Source organism: Dermacentor variabilis, chromosome 6, assembly GCF_050947875.1.
Source record: "Dermacentor variabilis isolate Ectoservices chromosome 6, ASM5094787v1, whole genome shotgun sequence".
NCBI lineage: Eukaryota > Metazoa > Arthropoda > Arachnida > Ixodida > Ixodidae > Dermacentor > Dermacentor variabilis.
The window spans coordinates 170,884,353-170,907,993 of NC_134573.1; the positions used below are offsets into that span (position 1 = coordinate 170,884,353).

General features: G+C 46.8%; 2 protein-coding genes across 3 annotated transcripts in view; one reads left to right on the plus strand and one right to left on the minus strand.

The window, feature by feature from the left end:
* LOC142585768 (uncharacterized) overlaps window positions 1–23,641 on the plus strand; it is an 89,438-nt gene that overhangs the window by 38,611 nt on the left and 27,186 nt on the right. For both annotated transcript variants that reach the window (XM_075696759.1, XM_075696760.1), the window contains one exon: window positions 34–192. In XM_075696759.1, the coding sequence (XP_075552874.1) occupies window positions 34–192 (159 nt within the window). The remainder of the gene's footprint in view (window positions 1–33; window positions 193–23,641) is intronic.
* On the minus strand, window positions 4,830–6,807 carry LOC142585769 (uncharacterized). The gene is made up of 2 exons (XM_075696761.1): window positions 6,441–6,807; window positions 4,830–5,321 (listed from the first exon to the last, which is right to left on the minus strand). The coding sequence occupies exons 1-2, from the start codon at window positions 6,565–6,567 to the stop codon at window positions 4,891–4,893; spliced, it is 558 nt and encodes a 185-aa protein (XP_075552876.1). The 5' UTR covers window positions 6,568–6,807; the 3' UTR covers window positions 4,830–4,890.

Consider the following 23,641-nt stretch of genomic DNA (forward strand, 5'->3'; position numbering starts at 1 on the left):
ATGTGCTACTGATTCTCTCTCTCATCTTTCAAGGCTATCTTCATATATGGATCGGTGACAGAGAAGTCTTCTTCCACACTGCCTCCGATTGGTCAGGCCATAGGCTGGATCCTGGCCGCCGTGGCGGTCGGCCAGATCGTGCTGTGGATGGCCGTGGTTTTCGTGAGAGCGCCAGGGTCGGACGTGTTCAAGGTAATGCGCAAACGGAACGTCGTTCTGCCGGACAACTTAAACTGAACACAATCTTGAACGAGTATTGAGCCAATCATCTGAGGCCAGAATTTATGCCGTTCTCTTGTACTGCACTCGAACGACAACTGTCGCTATCTGGCGCTGAAACGGTGCAAGTTTGTTTTCGTACACGCTCAATAGGTGGCGGCAGAGTCCCACGACGCGCCAAGGCAATTTTTGAGGTGTCGCGTGACTGTTCTAAGGGAGAGATTTGAAGAGAGAATAATTACTAGAAAGAACTGTGGGCGCCAGCGTCTACAGGAGCTGCAAGCAGGGCGATTCAGCTAGCATGGGAATGATGGTTAGTGTATCGATTTGCCTAAACTTCGTCATTTTGTCTTAAAGACGGCTTTGCGACTGTGCAAACTCAGCAGTACGGCGTTTGAATAATCATCATCATCAGCCTGGTTACGCCCACTGCAGGGCAAAGGCCTCTCCCATACTTCTCCAACAACCCCGGTCGTGTACCAATTGTGGCCATGCCGTGCCTGCAAACTTCTTAATCTCATCCGCCCACCTAACTTTCTGCCGCCACCTGCTACGCTTCCCTTCCCTTGTAATCCAGTCCGTAACCCTTAATGACCATCGGTTATCTTCCCTCCTCATTACATGTCCTGCCCATGCCCATTTCTTTTCCTTGATTTCAACTAATATGTCATTAACTCGCGTTTGTTCCCTTATCCAATCTGCTCTTTTCTTATCCCTTAACGTTACACCCATCATTCTTCTTTCCATAGCTCGTTGCGTCGTCTTCAACTTGAGTAGAACCCTTTTCGTAAGCCTCCAGGTTTCTGCCCCGTAGGTGAATACTGGTAAGACACAGCTATTATACACTTTTCTCTTGAGGGATAATGGCAACCTGCTGTTCATGATCTGAGAATGCCTGCCAAACGCACCCCAGCCCATTGTTATTCTTCTGATTATTTCCGTCTCATGATCCGGATCCGCCGTCACTACCTGCCCTAAGTAGATGTATTCCCTTACCACATCCAGTGCCTCGCTACCTATTGTAAATTGCTGTTCTAGACTGTTAAACATTACTTTAGTTTTCTGCAGATTAATTTTTAGACCCACCCTTCGGCTTCGCCTCTCCTGGTCAGTGAGCATGCATTGCAGTTGGTCCCCTGAGTTACTAAGCAAGGCAATATCATCAGCGAATCGCAAGTTACTAAGGTATTCTCCATTAACTCTTATTCCCAATTCTTCCCAATCCAGGTCTCTGAATACCTCCTGTAAGCACGCTGTGAATAGCGCTGTGAATAATTAAATAAACATTAGTGAAATTGTCCGGTGGCAGGACTTGAGCGCAGGGCCTCTATAGCACGCAAGCCTGATATCGAAACCATTATGCCGCGGACGCATGCTTATCGCAAGCGGCGTTGAACACCCTGTATCGTGGGCAAGCCAGCGCGTTGAGGCGCTTGGCGCGTTTGGATTTCGCCACTCCGATAGGCGCTACCGCTGCAATCAGTAGCGAAACGACTATGTGTAACGTATAGATGGCTTTGAAATTTAGGTCCATTAAGGCAGATGAAGCACAATAAACAAACTTGCTGCTCTTTAATGCTAATATTTATATATCGAAAACCACGCGCACACACGCGCGCGCGCACATACACAAACTCGCACACGCACATGGTCCATGAGCCAATCACACCAAGAATGCGTCGATTTACGGTAGATGCCAACAGGAGTTGGTCTGCCCGCTTTTTTTTTCTTCCTTCCAGAAATTCGAGACCACGTTCACAGCGTCCGAAAAGTTTGGACCCAGGGATCCTGACGTGAAAAGAGAGTGGTTGTCGTGGAAGGCGAGCACGCAAGATTCCTCGCTGGATCCCACGTCTAAAAGTGCCAGTGAACACGTGAACCGTGCATTTACACTCGACTAAGGCGCACTGATTGTAAAGCATCAGTCCACTGACGACGCTGCGACAGCACCTATAGCCGAACTGACGGTGTAGGTGGTGCATAAGGAAACAAAGTGCGCACGGGATCGCCGCCGTACAACTACGGTTCGTGCACAAGGCAGCTGTCATGTGGCACCCGCCTTGTGACAGGGATAGGTTCGACTTTGTATACTCTTGCAAGATTACGGTTTCAACGACGAAAATGTCCTCCAAGTGATACCATTGCCGACATGACCACCCCTATACGTACATAGTCGAACTACTCTTTTACCTGAGAATGTGGGAGGGAGGTGTAGTTTATTAAAATTGTTAGTATGTTTTATTTAATACCATGAAAGCGAATCATTACTCACCATGATCTTTGTTTTGTTTAGCTGTGTGCAGCATTGCGCTGCTCAATATAGGGCATCAAAAAGAAAAGCAACGATGAAAATAGCATTTAAAATGTGTCGCGCGCATCTTGAACTGATTCTGATTGCTATTACCTGCTGAAACTCTAAATATATGTGAATAGTTTTAGTAAAACGAGTTGGAAGACAGGAAACTGAGTGCTTACTTTTTGGGTTAGTTGGTATGTCGTAACGTAGCGGGTTTTATCGATTCTTTGTTTTTGACAATGTTTACATCAGGCGTATTATTCAAGTCGCCGGATAGATGATTTCCAAGTATGCCAGACGTGAAATAGTTATGGCTCAGCTGGAGAATCATTACATGCGTCACACAATCTGTAAATGTGACAAAAGTCGCCTAAGAATTGAAAAGTCTCATTCCGTAATGCAGCTCTGCACTTTTCATGATTCTGAACGTGCAAGAAATGTGGCTAAAGTAAACTTCTATTGGACAGAATTATTTGTAGCTCGAAAAGGCCCGGCTTAGAGTCAAACACATTTCTGTTTTCATGATGATCTTCGCGGGCTGCGCAGTTATGTAGAAGTCCCCGAAGCGTTTGTAAAGAACGCAGAAGAAAAACACAATTGACGGTGAGACAAGGGTGTAACCTTGGTGTCAACATTAATTCTGTGCTCAACTGTGTGATCGTTTATGGCTGTCAGCTATGATTTATCAGCTCTGCAATGAATTTAGTGTAGGTGGAGGTTTACGTAAATATCTTGGAAAATATCTACAGACTCCACAGCTACCTTAATCCTTTACAAGAAAAGTAGAAAGGTACCTATAAGGAAAGGGGTCAGGAAAGGAGACACAATCTCTCCAATGCTGTTTACTGCATGCTTGGAAGAAGTATTCAAGCTGTTAAATTTGGACAACTTAGAGTGAGGTTCAACGGCGAATATCTCAGCGACTTTCGGTTTGCAGATGATGATGTCCCGTTCAGCAACACTGGGGACGAGTTACAAGAAATGATTGAGGGCCTTAACAGGGAGAGTGTAAAAGTGGGGTTGAAGATTAATATGCAGAAAACAAAGATAATGATCAATAGCTTGGCAAGCGAACAAGTGTTTAGGATCGCCAGTCAGCCTTTAGAGTCTGCGAAGGAATACGTCTGCCTAGGTCAATGACTCACAGCGGACCCTGATCAGTAGAAGGAAATTTACAGAAGAATGAAAATGGGTTGGAAAGCATACGGCAGACATTATCAGATCCTGACTGGAAGCTTACCACTATCACTAAAGAGAAAGGTATACAAACAGTGCATTCTACCGGTGTTAACATATGGGACAGAAACTTGGAGACTGACAAAGAAGCTCGAAAACGAGTTAAGGATCGCACAAAGAGCGTTGGAACGAAGAATGATAGGCGTAACGTTAAGAGACAGGACGATAGCGGCGTGGATAAGAGAGCAAACGGGGATAGCCGATATTCTAATTGACATTAAGAGAAAGAAATGGAGCTGGGCAGGTCTCGTAATGCGTAGGTTAGATAACCGGTGGACCATTAGGGTTACAGTATAGGTGCCAAGAAAAGGGAAACGCAGTCGAGGACGGCAGAAAACTAGTTGGAGTGATGAAATTAAGAAATTCACAGGCGCAAGTTGGAATCGGTTCGCGGCGGACAGGGTAATTGGAGATCGCAGGGAGAGGCCTTCGTCCTGCAGTGGACTTAAACGTGGCTGATGATGATAGCCCACACCATCGCAACGTTATCCCAACCTTCCTAGTTGTATGCTCAGAATATACAGCTTTTACTTACGGCATCATCTGTTGAAGATTTTCGAGGCATATCTGTTCCGACCCGTCCTGTCCTCTCCGGTTTCACCCCTGAGAACGTGCATGCTACATGTCTACTTTCATCAACCGTTGGAACAAGTGAACGTTGAAATCCGAGTTCTCCATAGTGGATGGCTTGCGTGAATTTGTTCGATTCAGCCACTGCACCTCGTGGCGGCCCTTGGTTTCAGTGGTCGGCAAAGGTCCACAGAGCGCGCTAATTAATTTACTGTACTAGCTTCCCTACGAACCAGTTTTGGTTTCGCTTTTCGCAGGGGGTGTGTGTCATCATGTCGTGACGTAGAATATGGTCACATCGGAGCAGGATATTTTGGCACTTGCGCAGTCCCGCTTGCTCGTTCATAATACCGCTGGTCGTTGCGGGACGCGGTGTAGCAGCAGTGCAGACGACTGAAGCGAGTCCCGAGGCGTCACAATGTACTGCTCTCATGTGACCATCTTCTGCGTCACGACGTTTTGACTCGCGCGTGAGAAGCGAAAAAAAAAAGTCTCCGTTTTTCCAGTGTCTTCTGACGCATTTAATCATACCATCTGCGGCACCTCGTCATTCTCCACAAGTCGGCGGCCTACCGATGTAGTCGGTTCCGACGTTTCCTCCGGAAATTTCGCGCCATTGTTAACGAAGGCTCGCGCCTCCCGAAGCCCCTACTCGCTGCCAGTCTTACGCCGGGCACTTCAGTGGCCCGCACAGCTAACTCTGTCGAGCCATAAGCTGTGCCGTTGCCAACGTCGGGAGGGCGCGCCCCCATGGACAGCTGTCCGCGCAGTTCCTCGTGGAATGCCAGCGACCGGTTCTGAATGAGCAACAGGGAGGAGTCCTTGCTGTCGGTGGTGTGGGTAGCGGGGGCGCCGACGCGTTTGTCGGAACGCCAGTAGCGATCGGCGATGTTCTTCACCGCGACCGTGATCACGGTCTCGAGGACGCCCATGTTGGTGTGGCTGACGTTGCGGTAGACACCGTTGCTAGGCATGAAGACATCCATGCTGGCGATCATGCCTGCGGGCGAGATCCGGAGAGGTGACGGAGTGAAGCGAATGGCGGACGGTGGCGTTCTGGTCTCTATGTATACCTTATCGCACAATGAAGCAATGGTCATGACCGCTCTGGAGAGTACAGCGATGAGGTAAATTGACATTTGTAAGCAGGTCGCGTCTTCACACTCTCGTAGCGTGAAGACATGACAGGATCAAAATGTCCGCCAACTCATCCTCAACTTCCAGAGCTTTCTTTCAGCTTCCGCAACAAAGCCGTGGACGTAATGCAGCAGCAGAAGAAGAGCAATAAACGAACAAAACTTGTTGTCACGAAGCGAAAACCAAGGTCGAGAACTGCGAACACAGGATAGGTCACTTTAAAACAAACTTGAAACGGTCAGCTGTGAAATCGGTCTTAATCGTTTCTTTTGAACACCAAATATTTCATATTTGATGCGTAAATATGTAACCATCGTCATGCAAGGATGCTTTAATATTTTAAAGGATTATTAAGGACATTTTCCGGCCAGCTGGCAAAATAGTCCCGATGGCACCATCCAAGCCGCTTTGTGCTGCACACTCATACGCAACAACATAATTAAAATTCCGCTTTCCGTTCAGCTTCGCAGCACATTGTGGTATCGGCCTGTATCATGAAGGTAGGACAGTCGCTCGATGCCACGCATGCTTTTACAATTTTACGCAAGTAATCGCGCACATTCTTCTGTATTTGTTCCTGCACCAAAATGTGCTACCCATGGCGTTTCATAAAAGCGACCGTTTATACTGTGCTTGCTGTCGTTTGGTAAGGTCTCATAATCAACGTCGAGCTAATCGGTTCGACCTGACAAAAAAGAAAAAAAAGAAAAAGAGAAGGCGTCGCGCCGTCACAGCAACCGTCACGATCTTTTAATGTGTTCAGAAGCAGTTTTCCATGCCAACTTTGCTGGCTGCCGGAAAAATATCAACTCCCTATTACATGCTTCGATGTTTAACTGAAATGATTAACCCGCAATAGCGCGGTCACGGCTTGATCCCGCCATGAGCAGCGTACGAGAACGTGCCCCCTATGTCGTGCCGTCATTCACTCGCACGAAACTCATCGAAGTGACACGCTAGTCTATTCGTGTGGCCTACGCACCTATGAGCACCAGCAGGCAGGAGCCGATGACAAGGCCCACGACGGTTCCGAGGACCCTTCGCCATAGCCGGGAATTTCGTGGCTGTGTGCGTGTTGCCAGGTAGCGCGATGTAACCGGTTCGGCCATGGACCGCGCCTGTTTGATGGGGCGCCCGGGACAACGTTGATGCCCAGCACACGGCTGAAACAGTGGCCCAGCCACGCACCTTCCTGCTTCTTCTTCTTTCTCCTCTTTTAGGATGATGATCCTCAACAATTAACACGTACCTGCTACGCTGACAGCTGAGTACTGGTGGGCAAGAGGGAACGTGTAACCAACTACCACTGTAACGCGAAAAAGGTATTAAAAATCTGTAGAGCAACGACAACGACGGTAGCTGCGAAGTTGCAAATTAAATTTGTACTCCTTTACTTGTTCAGTTCTCATTGGATGATGATTATTGGTGGAGTCATTATGGGAAATCGGCCAAGAACAGGACGGCAGAGGTAACTGTGGGGGACCTTATAAAAAAATAAATCAACATATCTGTAAAATAAATGAAGCTAAATAGAAGCAGTAACATGGTTTAGACTGCTACACCACCCTTCTTAAACTGCAAACAGGACGGTCTTGAGGTTGACCGTGAGGCTTGGCAAAGCAGAAAAGACAAAAAGAAAAGAAAAAAGAAACCTGGAAGCTGCGCTAAGTACTCGCACCACCTCCCTTTGACGCATGCGATGTTATAGCCTCTAGCAGCGTCTCCTCGCAAATAGTAAACCGTTTATCACATAATAATAAAAAGAATTACACTGTCTTTAAAGCAAACCATGACACAAATGGAAATTTTTGAAGACTGCACTACTCCGCAAATGCCGGAATATGCGAAAATAGTGTTAAATTAGTCACTTCTCATTTATGCCGCAACCATCGTGGCCTGGGCACGAAATTCAAGAAATACGTTGAGAGGCGATTCAACGTCTAGTTGAAGTCGATAAAAGACGATTTCTTCCTTGGCGAGTTGCGGGAGAGAACGTGGTGTATGAACCACATAATTTATAGTGACAACTCCACTGGAAAGACGTTTCATCGACGTCAATAACAGGTTGAATAACCTTTTAGCTTTTTCTCTGCCGTTATCATCATAATCAATACCTTTGTATCAATAAAGCCCATATATCATCATCATCATAATCATTGTGGGAAAGTGTGAGGTGATCTGTTTTCCACAACTTTGAGTCGTCGCTCGAACGTAGGCGACCACGAACTGGTGCGTTGATGGCCAGGTGGAGAGGGAGGTATTGTGCAAGTGTCCACCTAGTGGACTAGTCCATTTCGTCTGCTTCTGGAGTTCTGATTGGCCGAGTTCGGGCATGCGTCATAAGGAGCTTGGCACACTAGACGTACATCACTAGCTCTGGCCGTGTGGTCAGACCCACGCAAGCAAGAATCAAGACTCCGCCAGGCTACAAGAAGCATTACGCAGCGCGGACCAGCTGCGGAGCAGCTCTGAGCCATCCAGCGAGCCCACGATGCGGCCAAGTAGTTAAAACACCCGGTCCCAACGTGGGCGTAGCCCGCTCTATGTGGCCTTGAGCCCCGTAGCTCGCAGGACCGTTCAGTAAAGGTATTCCATCCATCCATCCATCCATCCATCCATCCATCCATCCATCCATCCACTATGTAGACACTTACACATTAGCCCCCCTCGTGCCCTAATCTCCTTGGTCCGAATGTTCTTCTCGCGTGCCACTTGGCTCGAACGCGGGAAGCATGAGGAGGTGCAACTTCGTCTTGCTAATTATGTCGATGCCTGCCAAGGAGGTTTAAAAAGAAGTCCGTGGACATCTACGCACTTATGAGTTGTGAATGCGAAAGCATTAATGTCCAATTGAACGGCGCTGAGCAGTCCTTCGAGTTTTGCGTTGCGAGTAATATACCGTAGCTTTGCGTGCTGTCCGAACCAGCAAGCAGCAGCAGCCTGCGGTGCCAACGCCGCATTCCACCGACGCGGCAATGCCCTCTCCCCTCACGCAACATCTTGGTGCGCTAACTATAGGATTCTTTCGACGTAATCGCTTTTTTCACGCCGGGCTTGACAGTGGAAATGTTGCTTCAAGTAGAATGACGTCACAAAGCAGATTGCACTGGTCTGCTATCTAGGAGGCGTCGACTCTGCTCCGTCGAGGAGCGCTCGCGTCGCGAGCGAGGGTGATGTGGCGTCGTGGCGATGCAACGCGCAGCACCTGGCGCGCTATTGCAGCAGCACCAACGCGCTGCTTTTTCTTGTAGCCCACTCGCCTATCGTCAAGAGTGCGCTTGCGGCACTACTTTTGCAGTGCGACACAACTAAGAGCGCGGCTCTGAGCCTCGCTTTTTTTTCCGCCTTCTTTCCTCTCTTCATCTTTTTCTCCCCACACCCCTATCCCCGTGCAGTGCTGTTGAGCTGTCCTGTGAGAGACAGTTACGGCACTGCACTTATCTCTTCCATTCTCTTTAAGGTCACTTCAAGCACACCTTTCACTCGCTCTGCTCCGTCAAGGCGCAGCTCGTAACGTGGCGTCGCAGCCAATGGGAACTCCGTCGAGGCGCGCTCATGACCTGGCGTCGCAGCCAATGGCAATGACAGTTTGGGTGCCGTTTCGCTGCTACAGACGACAGACGCCGCGCTTTTTCGCCCAATGGACCATTTGACGCCTTCGCATCAAGTATTTACCGGCGCGCCATAGGGCCCCTATATAGCGAGAAAGCCACAGGACAAAGAAGCGTTCCCCAAGAGCGCTGGGTAGGCGGCCGCTGCGTTATGGAGACTGACGCACCTAGTGGTCACGAGTTGGTCGCCGCATGGACTGCTGTCCTGTGTACTGTTAGGTAGTCCGAGTCGTGTCTGTGTGATGGCGAAATGGACGAACAAGTTTCTCTGGTTGACGAGGCTGCGAGTGGCGCCGGGGACAAATGGTGCGCACCGCGTCTGCACGGAGAGCCTGAATGCATATGCTCTGTCGCACTTCAGGCAGCCACAGTTACGGCACTGCACTTCTCTCTTCCTTTCTTCTAAAAATCACTACACACACACACGGGAAGAGAGCGGGGAGCGCGTGTTGTCAGTGATGAACACGCCATGTCGCAAGCTTGTTCATGTCGCAAGCTTGTTCACGTGCTTGGCTGGTCTTATCCGCCTTGGGCTGAGATGCGCAAGTGCGGATAAAGGTTGATATTCAGGAGCATGATTAGGTTTAGCTGACCAGAAGATTGCAAGGGTAAGGAGAAAAGAAAATAGAGGGAACGGAAGAAAATTGCCATAGTTGGTAGCCACAGTAGAAGAAACGGGACCAGAAGCAATTGAAATATTGAACACACAGTTTATTTTTTAGAAAGATAAGGTGTTAAGGGCTACTTTACCCACTATCGTGTCCGCGTTTAGAAACAAATCCTGAAGATCGTGCAATGGCGGGCCGACCCGCGGTCTGGCTTCATTTGTAGGTCAATTCAAGAACCCCCCAGGTGGAGAATCCGCTACTACTGCTATTACTACTACTACTACTACTACTACTACTACTACTACTACTACTACTACTACTACTACTACTACTAGTAATATTATAATTACAGTCATAATCATATTAATATAAAATAATGATAATAAAAAGCCGGCAGAGCTCACGCCCTGTGCGAAGTTTGCGAAGAATAGTGTGGGGAGCCTTCCAAGTTAACGAAACCACCATGAGAGCACCAAGATACCAAGATATACCAAGATATACAGATATACAGATATAGACATTCATGTCATTACCTACCTTTTATGTTCGTCGTACGCTCTTGTCGTACTATCCCACTTGTGGTACATACCAAGTTAACGAAACGACCATGAGAGCATCACGATATAGACAGCTGTTTCATGACCTACATGACACGCATGTCATCACATTCATGTTATTAGCTACCTTTTATGTTCGTCGTACGTTCTTGTCATACTATGCTAATTGCGGTACATACTAAGTTAACGAAACGACCATGGGAGCACCAATATGTAGGCGGCTGTTTCATGACCTACATGACGCACATGTCATGTTATTCACGTCATGATTGATCGTTTATGTTCGTCATACAAACCGCCGTGGTTGCTTAGTGGCTATAGTGTTGAGCTGCTAAGCACGAGGTCGCGGGATCGAATCCCGGCCACGGCGGCCGCATTTTGATGGGGGCGAAAACACCCGTGTACTTAGATTTAGGTGCACGTTAAAGAGCCCCTGGTGGTCGAAATTTCTGGAGTCCCCCACTAAGGCGTGTCTCATAATCAGAAAATAGTTTTGGCACGTAAAACCTCATAATCTAATCCAATCATGTTTGTCATACACTCTTGTCATACTATGCCAATTGCGGTACATACCAAGTTAACGAAACGGTCATAAGAGCAGCAAGACGTAGGCGATTAGATAGATAGGCACTATCAAAGTGTCAAATGTTCGCCAAGAAATGCTTAGCATTTACTAATAATAATGTCCTGCACATTTTTTATCCCATCTTGATTTCGGCAGGACTTCAGAACCTGTTTCAAGAGCTGTAGCAGGGGTCTATTGTTAACATATGGGACTATGAATGAACTGCAAGGTACATAAAATAAATACATGTTAGGATTAATTTCTGTTGAGAACAGAATAGATTAAGGAAAACGTGCAGAAGCTTTTTTTTTGCTAACATAGGAGTTATCCATAAATTAATATGGGTGAAAGTGAACAAGCTGGTTATCCAAATGGAGTGATGTATATGATGTGATGTTTACGCGGTAAAATGTCCCAAAGTTTTGCTGCAACGTAATAAAGTAAAAAAAAAATTCCATTGTTAGTCTTATGTTTGGTGCGTATATAGTTGGTCCGTATTAGATATATTGTACTAAATATGTGGGGCTTTTGATATGCTAGTGTGATTGAAGGGCACTGAATAGCGTTACGTAAAAGTTTGGAAGCAAGTAGTAAAACATTATATTTGATACCAAGTGTGAGATGCTGTATGTTTAGTCATTTATAGCCTTATGTGAGTGAGCCTGTTTTTGTACAAGGAGAAAAGCCTGTGGTACTGTGTTCAGTGCAACTGTAAGGGGTTTCAACGTTCTTTGGTAGGTGAAGCCGTAAATTGCTATGTCATATGCAATGTGAGAATGTATGGAATTGTTATACCATAACTTTAGCAGTTCGTTTAACGCTAAAAGGCAACGTGACCTGTAAAAAAAGACATATTTTACAGTGAACTTTAAGTGTTGTTATATGCACACTGTGCGTGCCACGCAAGTTGTGCATCGAAATAGGCACCGAGAAATCTTGCATGGCGAACTCCTTCTAATGGTATGCTATTCATTACAAGAGAGTTAGTAGACGTTAAATGAGTGTTCTTAGGGAGAAAAGATAACCTGGTTACTTTTAGCTGCGTTAGCAAAAGGTTTATTTGCGTGTAACCAGAGCGTTACCTTTTTTTAAATGCTGTTGCAGCTTTGACGCACAAATCATTTTCGGGTCTAGCTGTTATAAACATGTTCGTATCGTCTGCGTAAAGGATGCATTTTTCGGATAAAGCGGATGATGGATCATTAAGTGAAGACGCTGCATTGACTAAGTTAAGCGACTGATCCTCACCGGAGGGCAGCTAGGTTCATGTCAAGTCTGAACCCTATGGGCCATACACCTCCCCAACAGCTACATGCTCTTGGCAAGGACTACACCAGTATTGCGCGTGCGTCTTTATGCACCCCGTGACGCAACGTCATCGTCCTCGACTACAATTTATGGGACACCACGCGCGGCAGCTTCCCGCAGTGAGACCAGCCAACAAGCGCACCGGCTTTTGTTTTTTGTTTTTTTTTCTTCTTCTGATTTTGCGCCATTCAGCTTCTTCGATCCTCGCATCTGTGTCGTAGCCCGGGAGCACCGCCAGGGTGTCAAGGCGCAGCCGCTGCTGTCGGCGTTTACGCTTGGTTTCGCTGCAACGCACTGCAGCGGGTTGTGTAAACAGCGTCCTCCAGCCGCCAACACACAGGAATCATCACATCCATCACGCTGTTGATTGCAATAGACGATCTGCGCGGGAACCCGCTGTTCTCTCGAGAAATGGGTCATAGCTTGCTTTGGTTTGGGTTGGTTTTCATTTTACAACATTGGGGGCGGTGGGGGAGTTAACGATCGTCAGTCGCCTTTCAAATTTGGTTGGTTCTTCGTTAGTGAAATGATGCTACCGACTCTGGTGGATTGGCCTAGTCGAGCGGCGCGAGCTTTCAAGAAACAAGAGAGAGCGGAAGAGTTGAGGACAATAAATTGACGCAATATTAATAACTGAAAATAGTGAAATTAAACTGAGTTAGATGCAACGAATAATAACCAAATATCACGGTAAAGAAAACAAGTGCATTTCACGCACATTTTGAAATGTGTGAGGCGCAACGTTTTTGAAGCGGTTAATTAAATATGGTACAAAACCGTTCATTTTCTGCGACTTGTTTTGGAGCACAGCGATTACGCGCCTGTCTGGCCAGTCAGAAAGATGCGGAAGAACCCACCACGCAATTAATCCACATGTAATCGTGTATGTCCACATGTATTCGTGCAACCGCCGAATACATTGCCTCCGGGATCGGCCAAATTGGATCCCGCCATATCGGGGATCGTCCCCGTTTACTGGTGCTCTATTTCTAGGCCCAGCCCACCTTACTTGACAAGAAGCCGACAGAGCAAACGCACCAAACACCGAGAAAGAAAGCATAGAAGACTTCCTTGAATAAAAAAAAAAGAAGTGTGCGCTGGAAGGCGTACATTTTTTTCTTAAAAATCGGCAAAAATCGCAAAGTTTCAGAAAACGAAACTATCAAGTTTCCAACTCTGTAACTCAGCAATGAAAAATTATGTCACAATTATGTTAATTACATCTGATAGTACATATAAATCGGACAAAATTGATATGTTGCACAGGAATCTGACAAATATAGTAATATGGAAATTCAGCTTTTGCAGAACTCTTGTACACAAGGTAACTAATTCATATAGGGTATAAATTGACATATAGAATTTTCCGCTTTGAATGATCTAATGGATCCCGTTTACAGAACTGCAATATCTGTTCTTGATGCAGAGCTATTAATTTGTAAACTTTGTGCTTCTATATTTTTCGAACTTGCGAATTTTCGTAAACTTTTAACAAAATTTAGGCCCTAAATCGAAATTACGCTTCCAACAGTCACTAGGATTTAGCTTTCTTTCTCAAATGCAACAAATTTAATCAAAATCGGTCCAGGGTATATCTCAGAAAAACGTTTTTGCGTTTTACATGTATTTGAATAGGCTGCGTCGGAGTTGGGTCCGAGCTGAAGCTTCCTCTTTGGAGGAAGCTTTTCATTCTTTTTTTAGGAGGGAGTTTTGCCTTTTACATGTACTTGAATAGGCCGCGTCGGATTTGGGCCCGAGCTAGAAAAGCAGCTCTTAAAGCAGCTACAAGATTTCTTCAACGCGGACGCTGACTCAGCGGAGCTGCAACCTAAGATGCCACCAGACTCTACTGGCTTTATCACGGTCGCCACTAGAATAAACCTCGGGCCGTAAGATTTCTTAGTTTTTAGGTGTATTGAAATGAACTCAACCCGGCGGCCTAAGTGGTAACTTCAAATGCTTGCTGCATATGATGCATTGCGAAGCAGCCGGCTTCAACTATACCGTCATTTGTCCCTCCACTTGTGGTCTTGCCAATGTTGGGTCTGCATTAAAGGTGCAGGACGTGCCGTTTGCGCCTACGGTGTTTTAACACTGTAGCACCACGAATGGAAGCACGTATATCCTACATGCGTGGTCTCCGTGATCAACTTACCTCTCCTGGTCTAACAAAAAGCGATAGATGAGTAGCACTAGAATGTAAGCCAATGGAAATCTAATTGAGGCATGCGTAAGGCCAATATAATCCCACATTGGTCCTATATTAGTTCTACTTACATTTCTGTTATGGACGAGGCCTAGAGGCCTCTTTATGCGAGGTAAAGTAGGTATTCTCTTTACTTACATTTGTTTTGTGTGGGTGTGCTACTTCTCTAGGAGAGCTTTCATAGACGCTTTCTGCTAGGAAGTTCAGCATATACACCGTGTACCCATAGCTTCCAGGCCTAGCTCATCCTGCGGCTAAATATGCACTCCGCACACAGACGCGAAGTATAGCTGCACGTAATCATGGCTTCACCGGTAGTCGGTTCGCAATATACACCACAAGGTGTTTGAGCAAAACTCCGTCGTGTTTTCTTCGAGAAGCTCACCGCATTAAATCTAATCGATATGCGCACTTTCTCTAGAATTAACGCACGCGAGGAGCAAGATATGCATTTCTATTTCTCACTACACCATGAGAACGTAAAGAAAATGACCCATCCCAAGAAGAAAAAATAGCGGAAGGAACCAATGCCCGTTCGAACGTTAAACGGTCACGCAAATAGAAACCGCGTCCCGCGTTTCCTTGCAAGAAACATAATCGTCTGGCGTCCACGCGGAAAACACACGTTCTGTCACCCCTTTTTTCTAGGGTATCGCGCACGTTCTCACGCATTTCCTGCAGCCCTCCCACAAAATGCAGAACCAAAGCAAGTCTGCTTGACAAGCTGTAACCGCGGCATCGGGCGTCACGAAAGAACCGCAAGGACGGAAAGAGCACGCAGAAAAGGAAACGAGGCCGAATCCCGTAATCTACTTTCGGGTGCGGCGTGCGCATGTGTGTGGCGAGGGGGAAAACGTAGGAGAGAGAGAGAGCGCGATGAGAAAGAGAAGCGCGCGCTGGAAAGCCAGAAAAGGTGCGGGTGAAAACGTCACTCCTTGCGGGCGCGCGGGCGCTAGAAAAGATGCATTGCACGCCGGCTGCAGCGGCGACGCTCACGGAAAGCTGACAGAGCGCGGCGACCTACATTAACCTGCACAGGAGAGAGAGGGTAAGGCCGGCGGTTCTAGGCAGAGTCTGCCACCAAGTGGAGAGACGAACGAGCGAAAAGGGGGAGGGAACAGTGTCCCGTTGTTTGCGAACAAACAGCCGATCAGCCATCTCGGGGAAGAGAGCGCGAATACGCGAGTTGCGGACGGGGAATACTGGCCTACCGGCGAGCGCAAGCCCGCTAATAGGCTCGTGTCACTTAGTACTTTCACGCTCGTAACGATCACGTGCCGCGTCGCGGCAGAACCTCGCTACTGGCGCTCTCGCCTTCTTCGTCGATCCGCGCGCGCGCGTCGCGAGCTGAAAGAAAGAAGGCCCAGAAACCTGTCCGAAAGCCAACGAGCGGCACGCAAGGCCTTCGGGAAAAAAGCAGCCGAAGCGTCCCGCCGTGCGACGCGGCGCTCTCTGCCTGCATACGTTATTGGAATTCGTCGGCTCGGCTTCTCGCAGTTTCTCTTTCGATAGTCGGTGCCGCTCGGCACGCGTTCTCCGCGGGAGGGTTCGTATCTCCGCAGCTTTGCTCGCGCCCTTGTTGACTTTGTGAAAGTGTGGCGGCGCAATTCAACCGGGATCGTCGCGGCGGGTGACGAGAAGAACAGGAACACTGAGCCGAGATAGCCGTTATCGCCGCAAGGCCGGTGCGGACGCCAACCGGACAATGGATTCCATATCGGTGTGGTAATACACCAGAAGATGGAAAGCTAAATAGCAGCCGGCGCTCAGCATATATTACGGCTTCGGTGAGATCTGGGCAACGGCAGTACGGCGCGTTCCCAGCAATCGGTGATTGAAGATTGAAGACAACTCAAGTACAGGCAGCTTCAGCATGCGGAACAAGTGGGAACTTCAGGTGAGTGAGATTGGATCTTTCTCAGACCTTCTTCTGAAACATACGCCAGAAGTTCTGATGGTTCGTCTATTTTGACGTTCTCTATTTTGATGGGGGGAATTTTGACACGTGCCGCTTTTGAACCGCTTTTCTGAGGGACGAGATAACATAATGAGCAACACTTAAATTGAGATATCACGCGTCGTTCCTTCTCCGACAGCAACGTATTAGTGTATTACCGCACCACACTCGAAGAAGCAGGTTCTACACGAGCATATTTTAATGCTGCTGAACTTCGCATTAAAAAAAAAAAATCTACGCGTGGCTTCATTCATTCACGTGCCCAAATCGCAAGCTTGACAAATTGAAGGGTTTTTATTAGGTGTGATTCAGTTTAGGCGTCAGACGGTTCACTTTCCGAATCAACATAAACAGAGTAACAAAAAATTTGGATGTAGAGGTAAACCTTATAGATGAGCAGACTTCTCATGCACTGCTTGCCTTTTCGAAAAAGCACGTGGTTCTTCGCCAATGACACACATGCGGAACTCGTGGCACTTACGGTTGTGTGTATAAACGAAATCGCATTTTGAAATGATTAGCGTTACCTATAGGCAACAATGCGTTTCTATTCTTTCTTGTTTTTTTTTTTTTTGAATATCATACATTGCTGGGATTCAGAAAGCACCAACTGGCTGCACAAGTCCTCTTATTTCGTTGTCGATACATCATCGCTATAGCATTCTGCTGCTGGGCATGATGTATCGGGTTCGAATCCCGACGGCGATGGCCGTATCGTACTGTGCCGACGATGGCGGAGTACGCGAGCCGCGGCGGCCGCGTATCGATGGCGGTGAAATTCCAAAACGTTGCTCCACTTAGATTTTGGTACACGTTACAGAACCTAAGTGGGGTCGAAATTTATCCGTAGAGTACCCACTAGAGCATGCCTCATTATCATACAACGGAGCTGGAACGTAAACCTCAGAATTAACTTTTATTCCTTGCACGCAAGGGACACTGCAGCGTAGTTTCACCAAATCCGCTCGCACTGTTAAAGTGTTCTTTCAAAATTCTATTTTGAGTAGTTTGGCCAAAAACCATTGGCTACTGGTGGAGAAAACGAAATCAGACTGGTCTAAACTTCACCACCGGCATGTCAGTGTAGCGCCATGCATCTTAAGGTATATCCTCGTACTTGGTCCATTTTGGCACGGGAAGAGCTGTATAAGTTTGCTAGGCTGATCATTATTTTTTTCTTTTCCTTATGTGATGCTGTCCTTCTTTACAGCTGAACAATTAAATAGACCTCAGCAAACGTTGCGAAAATCTATGACGTCATGACGAGAGAGAGAGAGAGAGTGAGAGAGAGAGAGAGAGAGAGAGAGAGAGAGAGAGAGAGAGAGAGAGAGAGAGAGAGAGAGAGAGAGAGAGAGAGAGAGAGAGAGAGAGAGAGAGCAAGGACAGGAAAGGCAGGGAGGTCAACCAGACGAGCACCCGGTTTGCTACCCTACACTGGGAGGTAAAGGGGAATAGAACGAGGAAAAAAGGAGAGAGTGAGCACTGAGTGCGCGGGGGAGGATGCACAGGGACACTATAAACAGTATCTTAAGCCGGTGCACTTCAAGCAGTGTACTAGCGTAGGACTGGCTTTTCGTGCCAGTGGCGGGTGTGGCCACGGTCCGAGTATCTTTGACTCGGAGAACGGGTACGACGAGCTGGTGCAAAAAAAAAAAAACATAGGGGTCGCGGCGTCCATATTTCGTTTTTGAGGCTATGCGTCTATCCTAGCTTAACAGGCTTACTTTCGCGGTAACAGTGGCCGCTTTTCTATCGCAGAAGCATTATTTACTAATACTGTGTAGCCTAATATTCCCTTTTACTGCTTCTTTAATGAAACTCACGAGCTCATTATTAATCCGGGGGCCCTTCTGCCAAGGCGCGTTTCATAGCCCCAGTATCGCTTTGGGTCGTCGAATCCCACCACTCACTAGTTCAGCAATAAGGTCGCTGCTGTCTTTGCGATTATTGTGGATCAAGTCTGACTTTAGGTGCTGTAATCCGGCAACCGAGTTTCGGAGACACTTCATGTCAGGCGTATTTCTGCACTGAGAATCGTCGCCATTATCTCGTGGGTTCGTTGAAACGCTGCCGGCCCCAATCTCTCAACTACCCTCCGTTCCATACATAGCAGTCAACGCTGTGGAAGCTACGCAAGAAGTTCGCTCAAGAGAAGTTATCACTCGGCGCGTTCCGTCTACGCTTCGCTGCGCGCCAGCAGCGTTCGCTCGCGCGAGCACGCGCGTGACGCTCCGGGCGACGGGTTGCAAATAAAAAAAAAAACACGAAAAGAACAAGAAAATATGCAAAATGAACTAAAACAATGCATTTGCAGCCGTATACCACAGTGGGTTTGTTTCTAAGAATTAAAACTTGTTTCATTCAATACCGAGCCTGTATATGAACAGTCGGCCACAGTTGCGGTCAAAAAACGTCCAACTACATTCAAGTGCGAACGAAGCCATTGCAAGAAGTCGATCAAGCCTCCACAGCGTTGACTGTTATGTTTGCAACGGAACATAGTGACTGAGCCACCGCTGAGAGACCCAATAAGAAGAGTATGTGTATTGGTTTTAAATATTCCTAAAGTGGCATCGTAGATCTTCTGGCAGGTTGCCGTCTGCGCTAAAGGCCATAAATAATAAGAATGTATGAAGAACTACAACCTACTTAATCTTCGTCACTGTCCTGCTGTCTGCTGTCCTGCCGACTGTCCTGACGTCCTATCCTAAATAGCACGAACCCGTGACCGTTTGGTTTTCGAGCTTTATATTTTCGCACGCACTATTGCCTCATGATTCTCCACGTGCTCTGCACAACTATTGAGTCTCGACAGGCTTATTTGCGGTATGTGCGATAATCAACCCACTCTCTATATTCTGTTAGAATGGAGGGGCAAATTGACACCTGTGCACAAAGAGAAGGACAGACAAGACGAACGCCTGTTGTGTCCGTCCTTCTCTGCGTGTGCGAGTCAATGTGCGGCCCTCTTCTAATACATACACCAAACTGGCCCGACAAGAAATACTCATAAGATTCTCTAGTCTACACTTAATCGCAAGCAGCTTGTCCAGCTGCGCGCAGTCTCTCTCTCTCTCTCTCTCTCTCTCTCTCGCCTGCGGCAGCCATAAATATTTTGATGACATTCAAAGAAACGCTGTTACAAAATGTCCGTTGTGTGGTTCGTAGACTGGTGCACTTTCCGGATGCTTTACAAATCCACCGATGATTCCTCCAATAAAGAGCAAGCATAACATTTTACGCCCTTAATGTACAGCAATATAACAGATTATGAGATAAAATGTAGCAAAAAAAGAAGCAGTAAGGTCAGCTGTCATTTCACGCACATTTGGAGCAAATCCTTGACGTTGGGACTGTTGCTAGCATCTGTCGTCTTTCTTAAATAAGGAACTTTTTTCTTCCAGGGAGTGCATTCACACGTAGACGTTAACCGGTTGCAAGACAGTATAAACTCTATTGGAGTTCCCAGCTACTCAAGCTGGGAGTCTGTTTCGCGTTCACTGTGTCTCACGGGGTTTGCTCAGCGAATGTTCCTTCTACCCTATGCCAGGCGAGTGGGAACGGCGCATACCTGGACTGCGCCAGTGTAATGATAGCCCTCCGTATCCTATCGACGCATATTTCTTCGAAGTTATCAGTGCTTAGGCATCATTCGTAACGCGAATGTATTCCAGGTCTCGGTATCCAATACTGTAATGCATACAGTCGGCGGTCTCTCGAAATGGCCCCGAGAGCCCAGTGCCACGCTGTCCCTGTCAGTCGGCTACCTTCGCGCCGCCGTGTTCCCTCCTTGTCTATTTTCGTACACAGCGCCCCCATTCAGAAGCAGACGTACCGGTAATAAGATGCGCCATTCATCAGTGGGCGCGTTAGCTTGCGTAATTGCAGGGTACCGGCGGACGGGCGTTTGCCGAGACGGCGGAGTGGGCCGTGAGGCGGGTTTTACCCGCGCGCTGTGATGGTGTACGTTACACTATCGTCGCCAGTACTATGCAGTGTTACGGGATGCTGCAGCGGGTGGCATTCAGCGGAGGCACAAAGCAGACTTGTAAACACTGGTAACCCACTGCGTACTTTTTCAATGGATTTTTGAGCAAGTTGGGAAGAGTGTCTTTCTGTTCCCCTTTCTTTCACCCATTGTAGGGTAACGAACCAGAGGGTTATCTCGTGGACCTCCATGCCTTTCCTCGCCTTACTTTTTCTTTCTTGGTAACAGTGGAAGTTTTTTTTTCTTCCCTTGAATCAAACCGATAAACATGTAGAATCTAGCCAATCTTAGGGCTCTATTAATCTATTTTATGGTATCTACTTACTATAGTTATACATAAAGAAATTATGCATTCATAGCGGCAAAGTTCACAGAAATCAAATCATCGTTATTATTAAATACAATAGCATTTCAAATTTACCCTCGGTGGGCGCCAGTGCACTAGTGCATTGTGGAACGTACTTGAGAAATAACCAGACACCTCTCATCATCCTCATTGTCAAAGGTGGTCTTGTCAGCCTTGGCAGGTTAGTTAAGCGCGTTGCTAGTGAGGAGGACATCACGTGTTGTCGTTGGTTGTGATGCTTGCTGACGTCACCTTATTAGAAGCAAACAGGAAACGGACATTTGCTAGAAATGGCAAGGCCGCCTTTGACGAGCACAGGTCCATTTATGGAAACCTCGTCCAGATCGTTTGAGATGGTTTCATGTTTTCTTTACTTCTTTTCTTTTCCTGTCTGCAGTGTTTTACTCATCCCACACTCTTATCTCCACCAAGTACAGTCGGCCACAAATGTCCATGGTACATCGGATATGCGAAAAATCTGAATTAACGCGAAGCCTGCACACATAGCTTATAATTCCAATATCTAGTAGACATAGAGACCTACTCCGTGATCCATTAAGTTAGAGGCACCATGCCTTACCAGAGCATAAAGTTCACCTTTGTCATACTACCCGTGTTCCGTAAACGTTTGTGGTCGGCTGTACACGAAAGGGAACACCCGAGCGTGAGTAATTGGTCTTGCTCCTGTACCCATTTAAAATAAATAAAATATAATAATAAATAAAAAGCATGATTTAGGGTTTCACATACCAAAGCAAGACACGGGCCGCAAGAGACACAGTGGAGCTAATCTCGGATTAATTTCTACAGCTGAGGTTTTTTGTTAGAATTACATTATCGAGAAGAGTTGAGCAGTGTTAGTAAATTGGGTTAGTGCACTGCAAAAAAAGAAAAAAGAAAAAAAAAGGAACTCCGACCGTCACAGGAGGCGTGACACGCCAGAAAAGTGGCAATAGAGTTCTGAAAGGACGCTTTATCAGTATCCTCGTTAGTATTCCTTTAACGTGCAATCGGAGCACGATACGCGAGGCTTTCTTTTTCTTCTTTTTTTTTTTGCATTCCACCCTCTTCGGAATGTAGATGCCGCGGCCAGGAGTCCAACTTGCGACCTCGTGATTAGCCGCAGACTCGCTTAGCCACTGATTCATCGCGGCTCAGCAAAGAAGAGTTCCACGAGCAGGTCTCTTCCGTACGATAACTACGTAGCAAACATCGTTGACTGAGGTTGTCACCTATAGCGCCTGCAAGAAAAGTTGTTTGACCAACTATTTAAAAAGTGGTTAGTCAATACTAGTCGCTAGTCAACAAATATTGAAAGGCCCGTTTTATATAAGTAAGGCAGATTTTTTTTTTTTTTTTTTTCAGAAGCACCAGCTTGAGTGTTTGCCTTCGTGTTAGCGCAAAATGTACGCCACGTGCCTTACTCAGCGCTGCGCGCTTTTGAGGAGGCCGAGCAGTAACTCCTTGTGCTCGCCGTGCGCAAGCCAAGGTCGCACGTGCCCGTACGATACTGGGAGGAGCGTCTGCGTCGGCCGGTCAGCAACATCCGGAAAACCCGTTTGCCTGTATGACGCGCCAACTCAGGCGCGGGAAGCGGGAAGGAAATAAACGCCGGGGAGAAGTGAAAATTCCGCATCGGCAATAACACACGTCCGGCGCTCGCCGCCTCGCTGCCCACGAGAGGAGCCGCGAAAACAGTGAACTTTGTTCCCGCCAAGCCCTGCTATAGCGAGACCCGATGGTTTTGTCGTTCGTTTTCTTAGTGCGTACGTTTGAAGCTGTCAAACTGTTTTCAACACAAGCCGAGTGCTGACGTTCGCGCGTGCCTGCGCGCTCTCACATCGACCGGTTGATTTATAACGTTATTTATTTTTCCGCTGAAAGGCCAAAGCAGAGGGCTGTAGCAAACCTCTAACGCATCATAAGCAATCGAACGTATCGTATAGGGTGTTTGTTTTTTGCTGCACCAAATTTTTATAAATTGACTTTGGCAAATAGCACAATTCTAACGAGGCGGCCATTAAATTTACGGGACATCAAATGCTTAATCGACTAATTAACATAACTATACTAAGTCTTATTTAACTATCACCTTACGGTGCATATCTCAATATAGTCATTGTAGCTAGTGAGTTTGCAAGTCATGTCGACTTGGAACGAATTCGGAGGATGCCACCGGTTTCGACAATGCGCCGTCAAACTTGCGGTAAAAACGCAATGTTATTCCACTTAGTTGTTACAGAAAATGCTGTTTCATGCATTGAAGCACAAAAGCTAGCTGAACGCCAATGAATTACGTCGGACATTCTGAAAATTAATATTTCCAAACTGGTGATAATTGGTTTCATGCGGATATGGCTTTCGAACTCACCGGCTACAATTATCAGATTGAAATACGTGCCGTTACGTAATTAAGTAAAAAGTTAATTAGTGCACCCAAGGCGGTCATTCAATTAAGCATTTTGATTTCTCGTAGAAGTGACGACCGCCTAATTGAGTAATTCAGCTCAAATCTTAGAATTGTGCTGTCTGCCGCAGGCAATCTTTAAAATCTTGGTGTAACTAAAAAAAAAAAATATAGAACATCTGGTATATGCTACCGTTGAGTTTAATACCCCAAGAACGTGTTTTAAGCACAGGGAACGGATCACATGGCCTATATGGTAGCGCTTCTGATTGACAGTAGATAAATTCTACTTGTGCGAAGTTCAGTAAACCAAATTACTAATTGATTAATTTCAACAATCAAATAATATTTAATAATAACAAATAATGGCGCCACTGTTGTGGCCTTTCTTCTGCCTTCATCTTTCGCGCTGTGCAGACATGTCTACATTTAATTTTTTTTCCAACAAATGTGCTAGACTCCATGGCGGGAAAGCAACCTCAGCAAGTTGTTCTAATTTTCCCTGATGTAGAACTGTGTTAGGGCATTGCAAGGTTAGAAGCAAGGCTATATGGCAAGCCAGCTCATCTAATAGATGATCACAGATCGGGGCTAGTTGGTTATAATTCGCACTGACGCGCAACGCGGGAA

Bases quoted from the DNA above. Each gene is read 5' to 3' on its own strand.
- LOC142585769 (XM_075696761.1), bottom strand. From the start codon at position 6,567: ATGGCCGAACCGGTTACATCGCGCTACCTGGCAACACGCACACAGCCA. The intron at 5,322-6,440 runs GTGCGTAGGCCA...TCTCGCCCGCAG, and splicing joins CTGCCTGCTGGTGCTCATAG to GCATGATCGCCAGCATGGAT.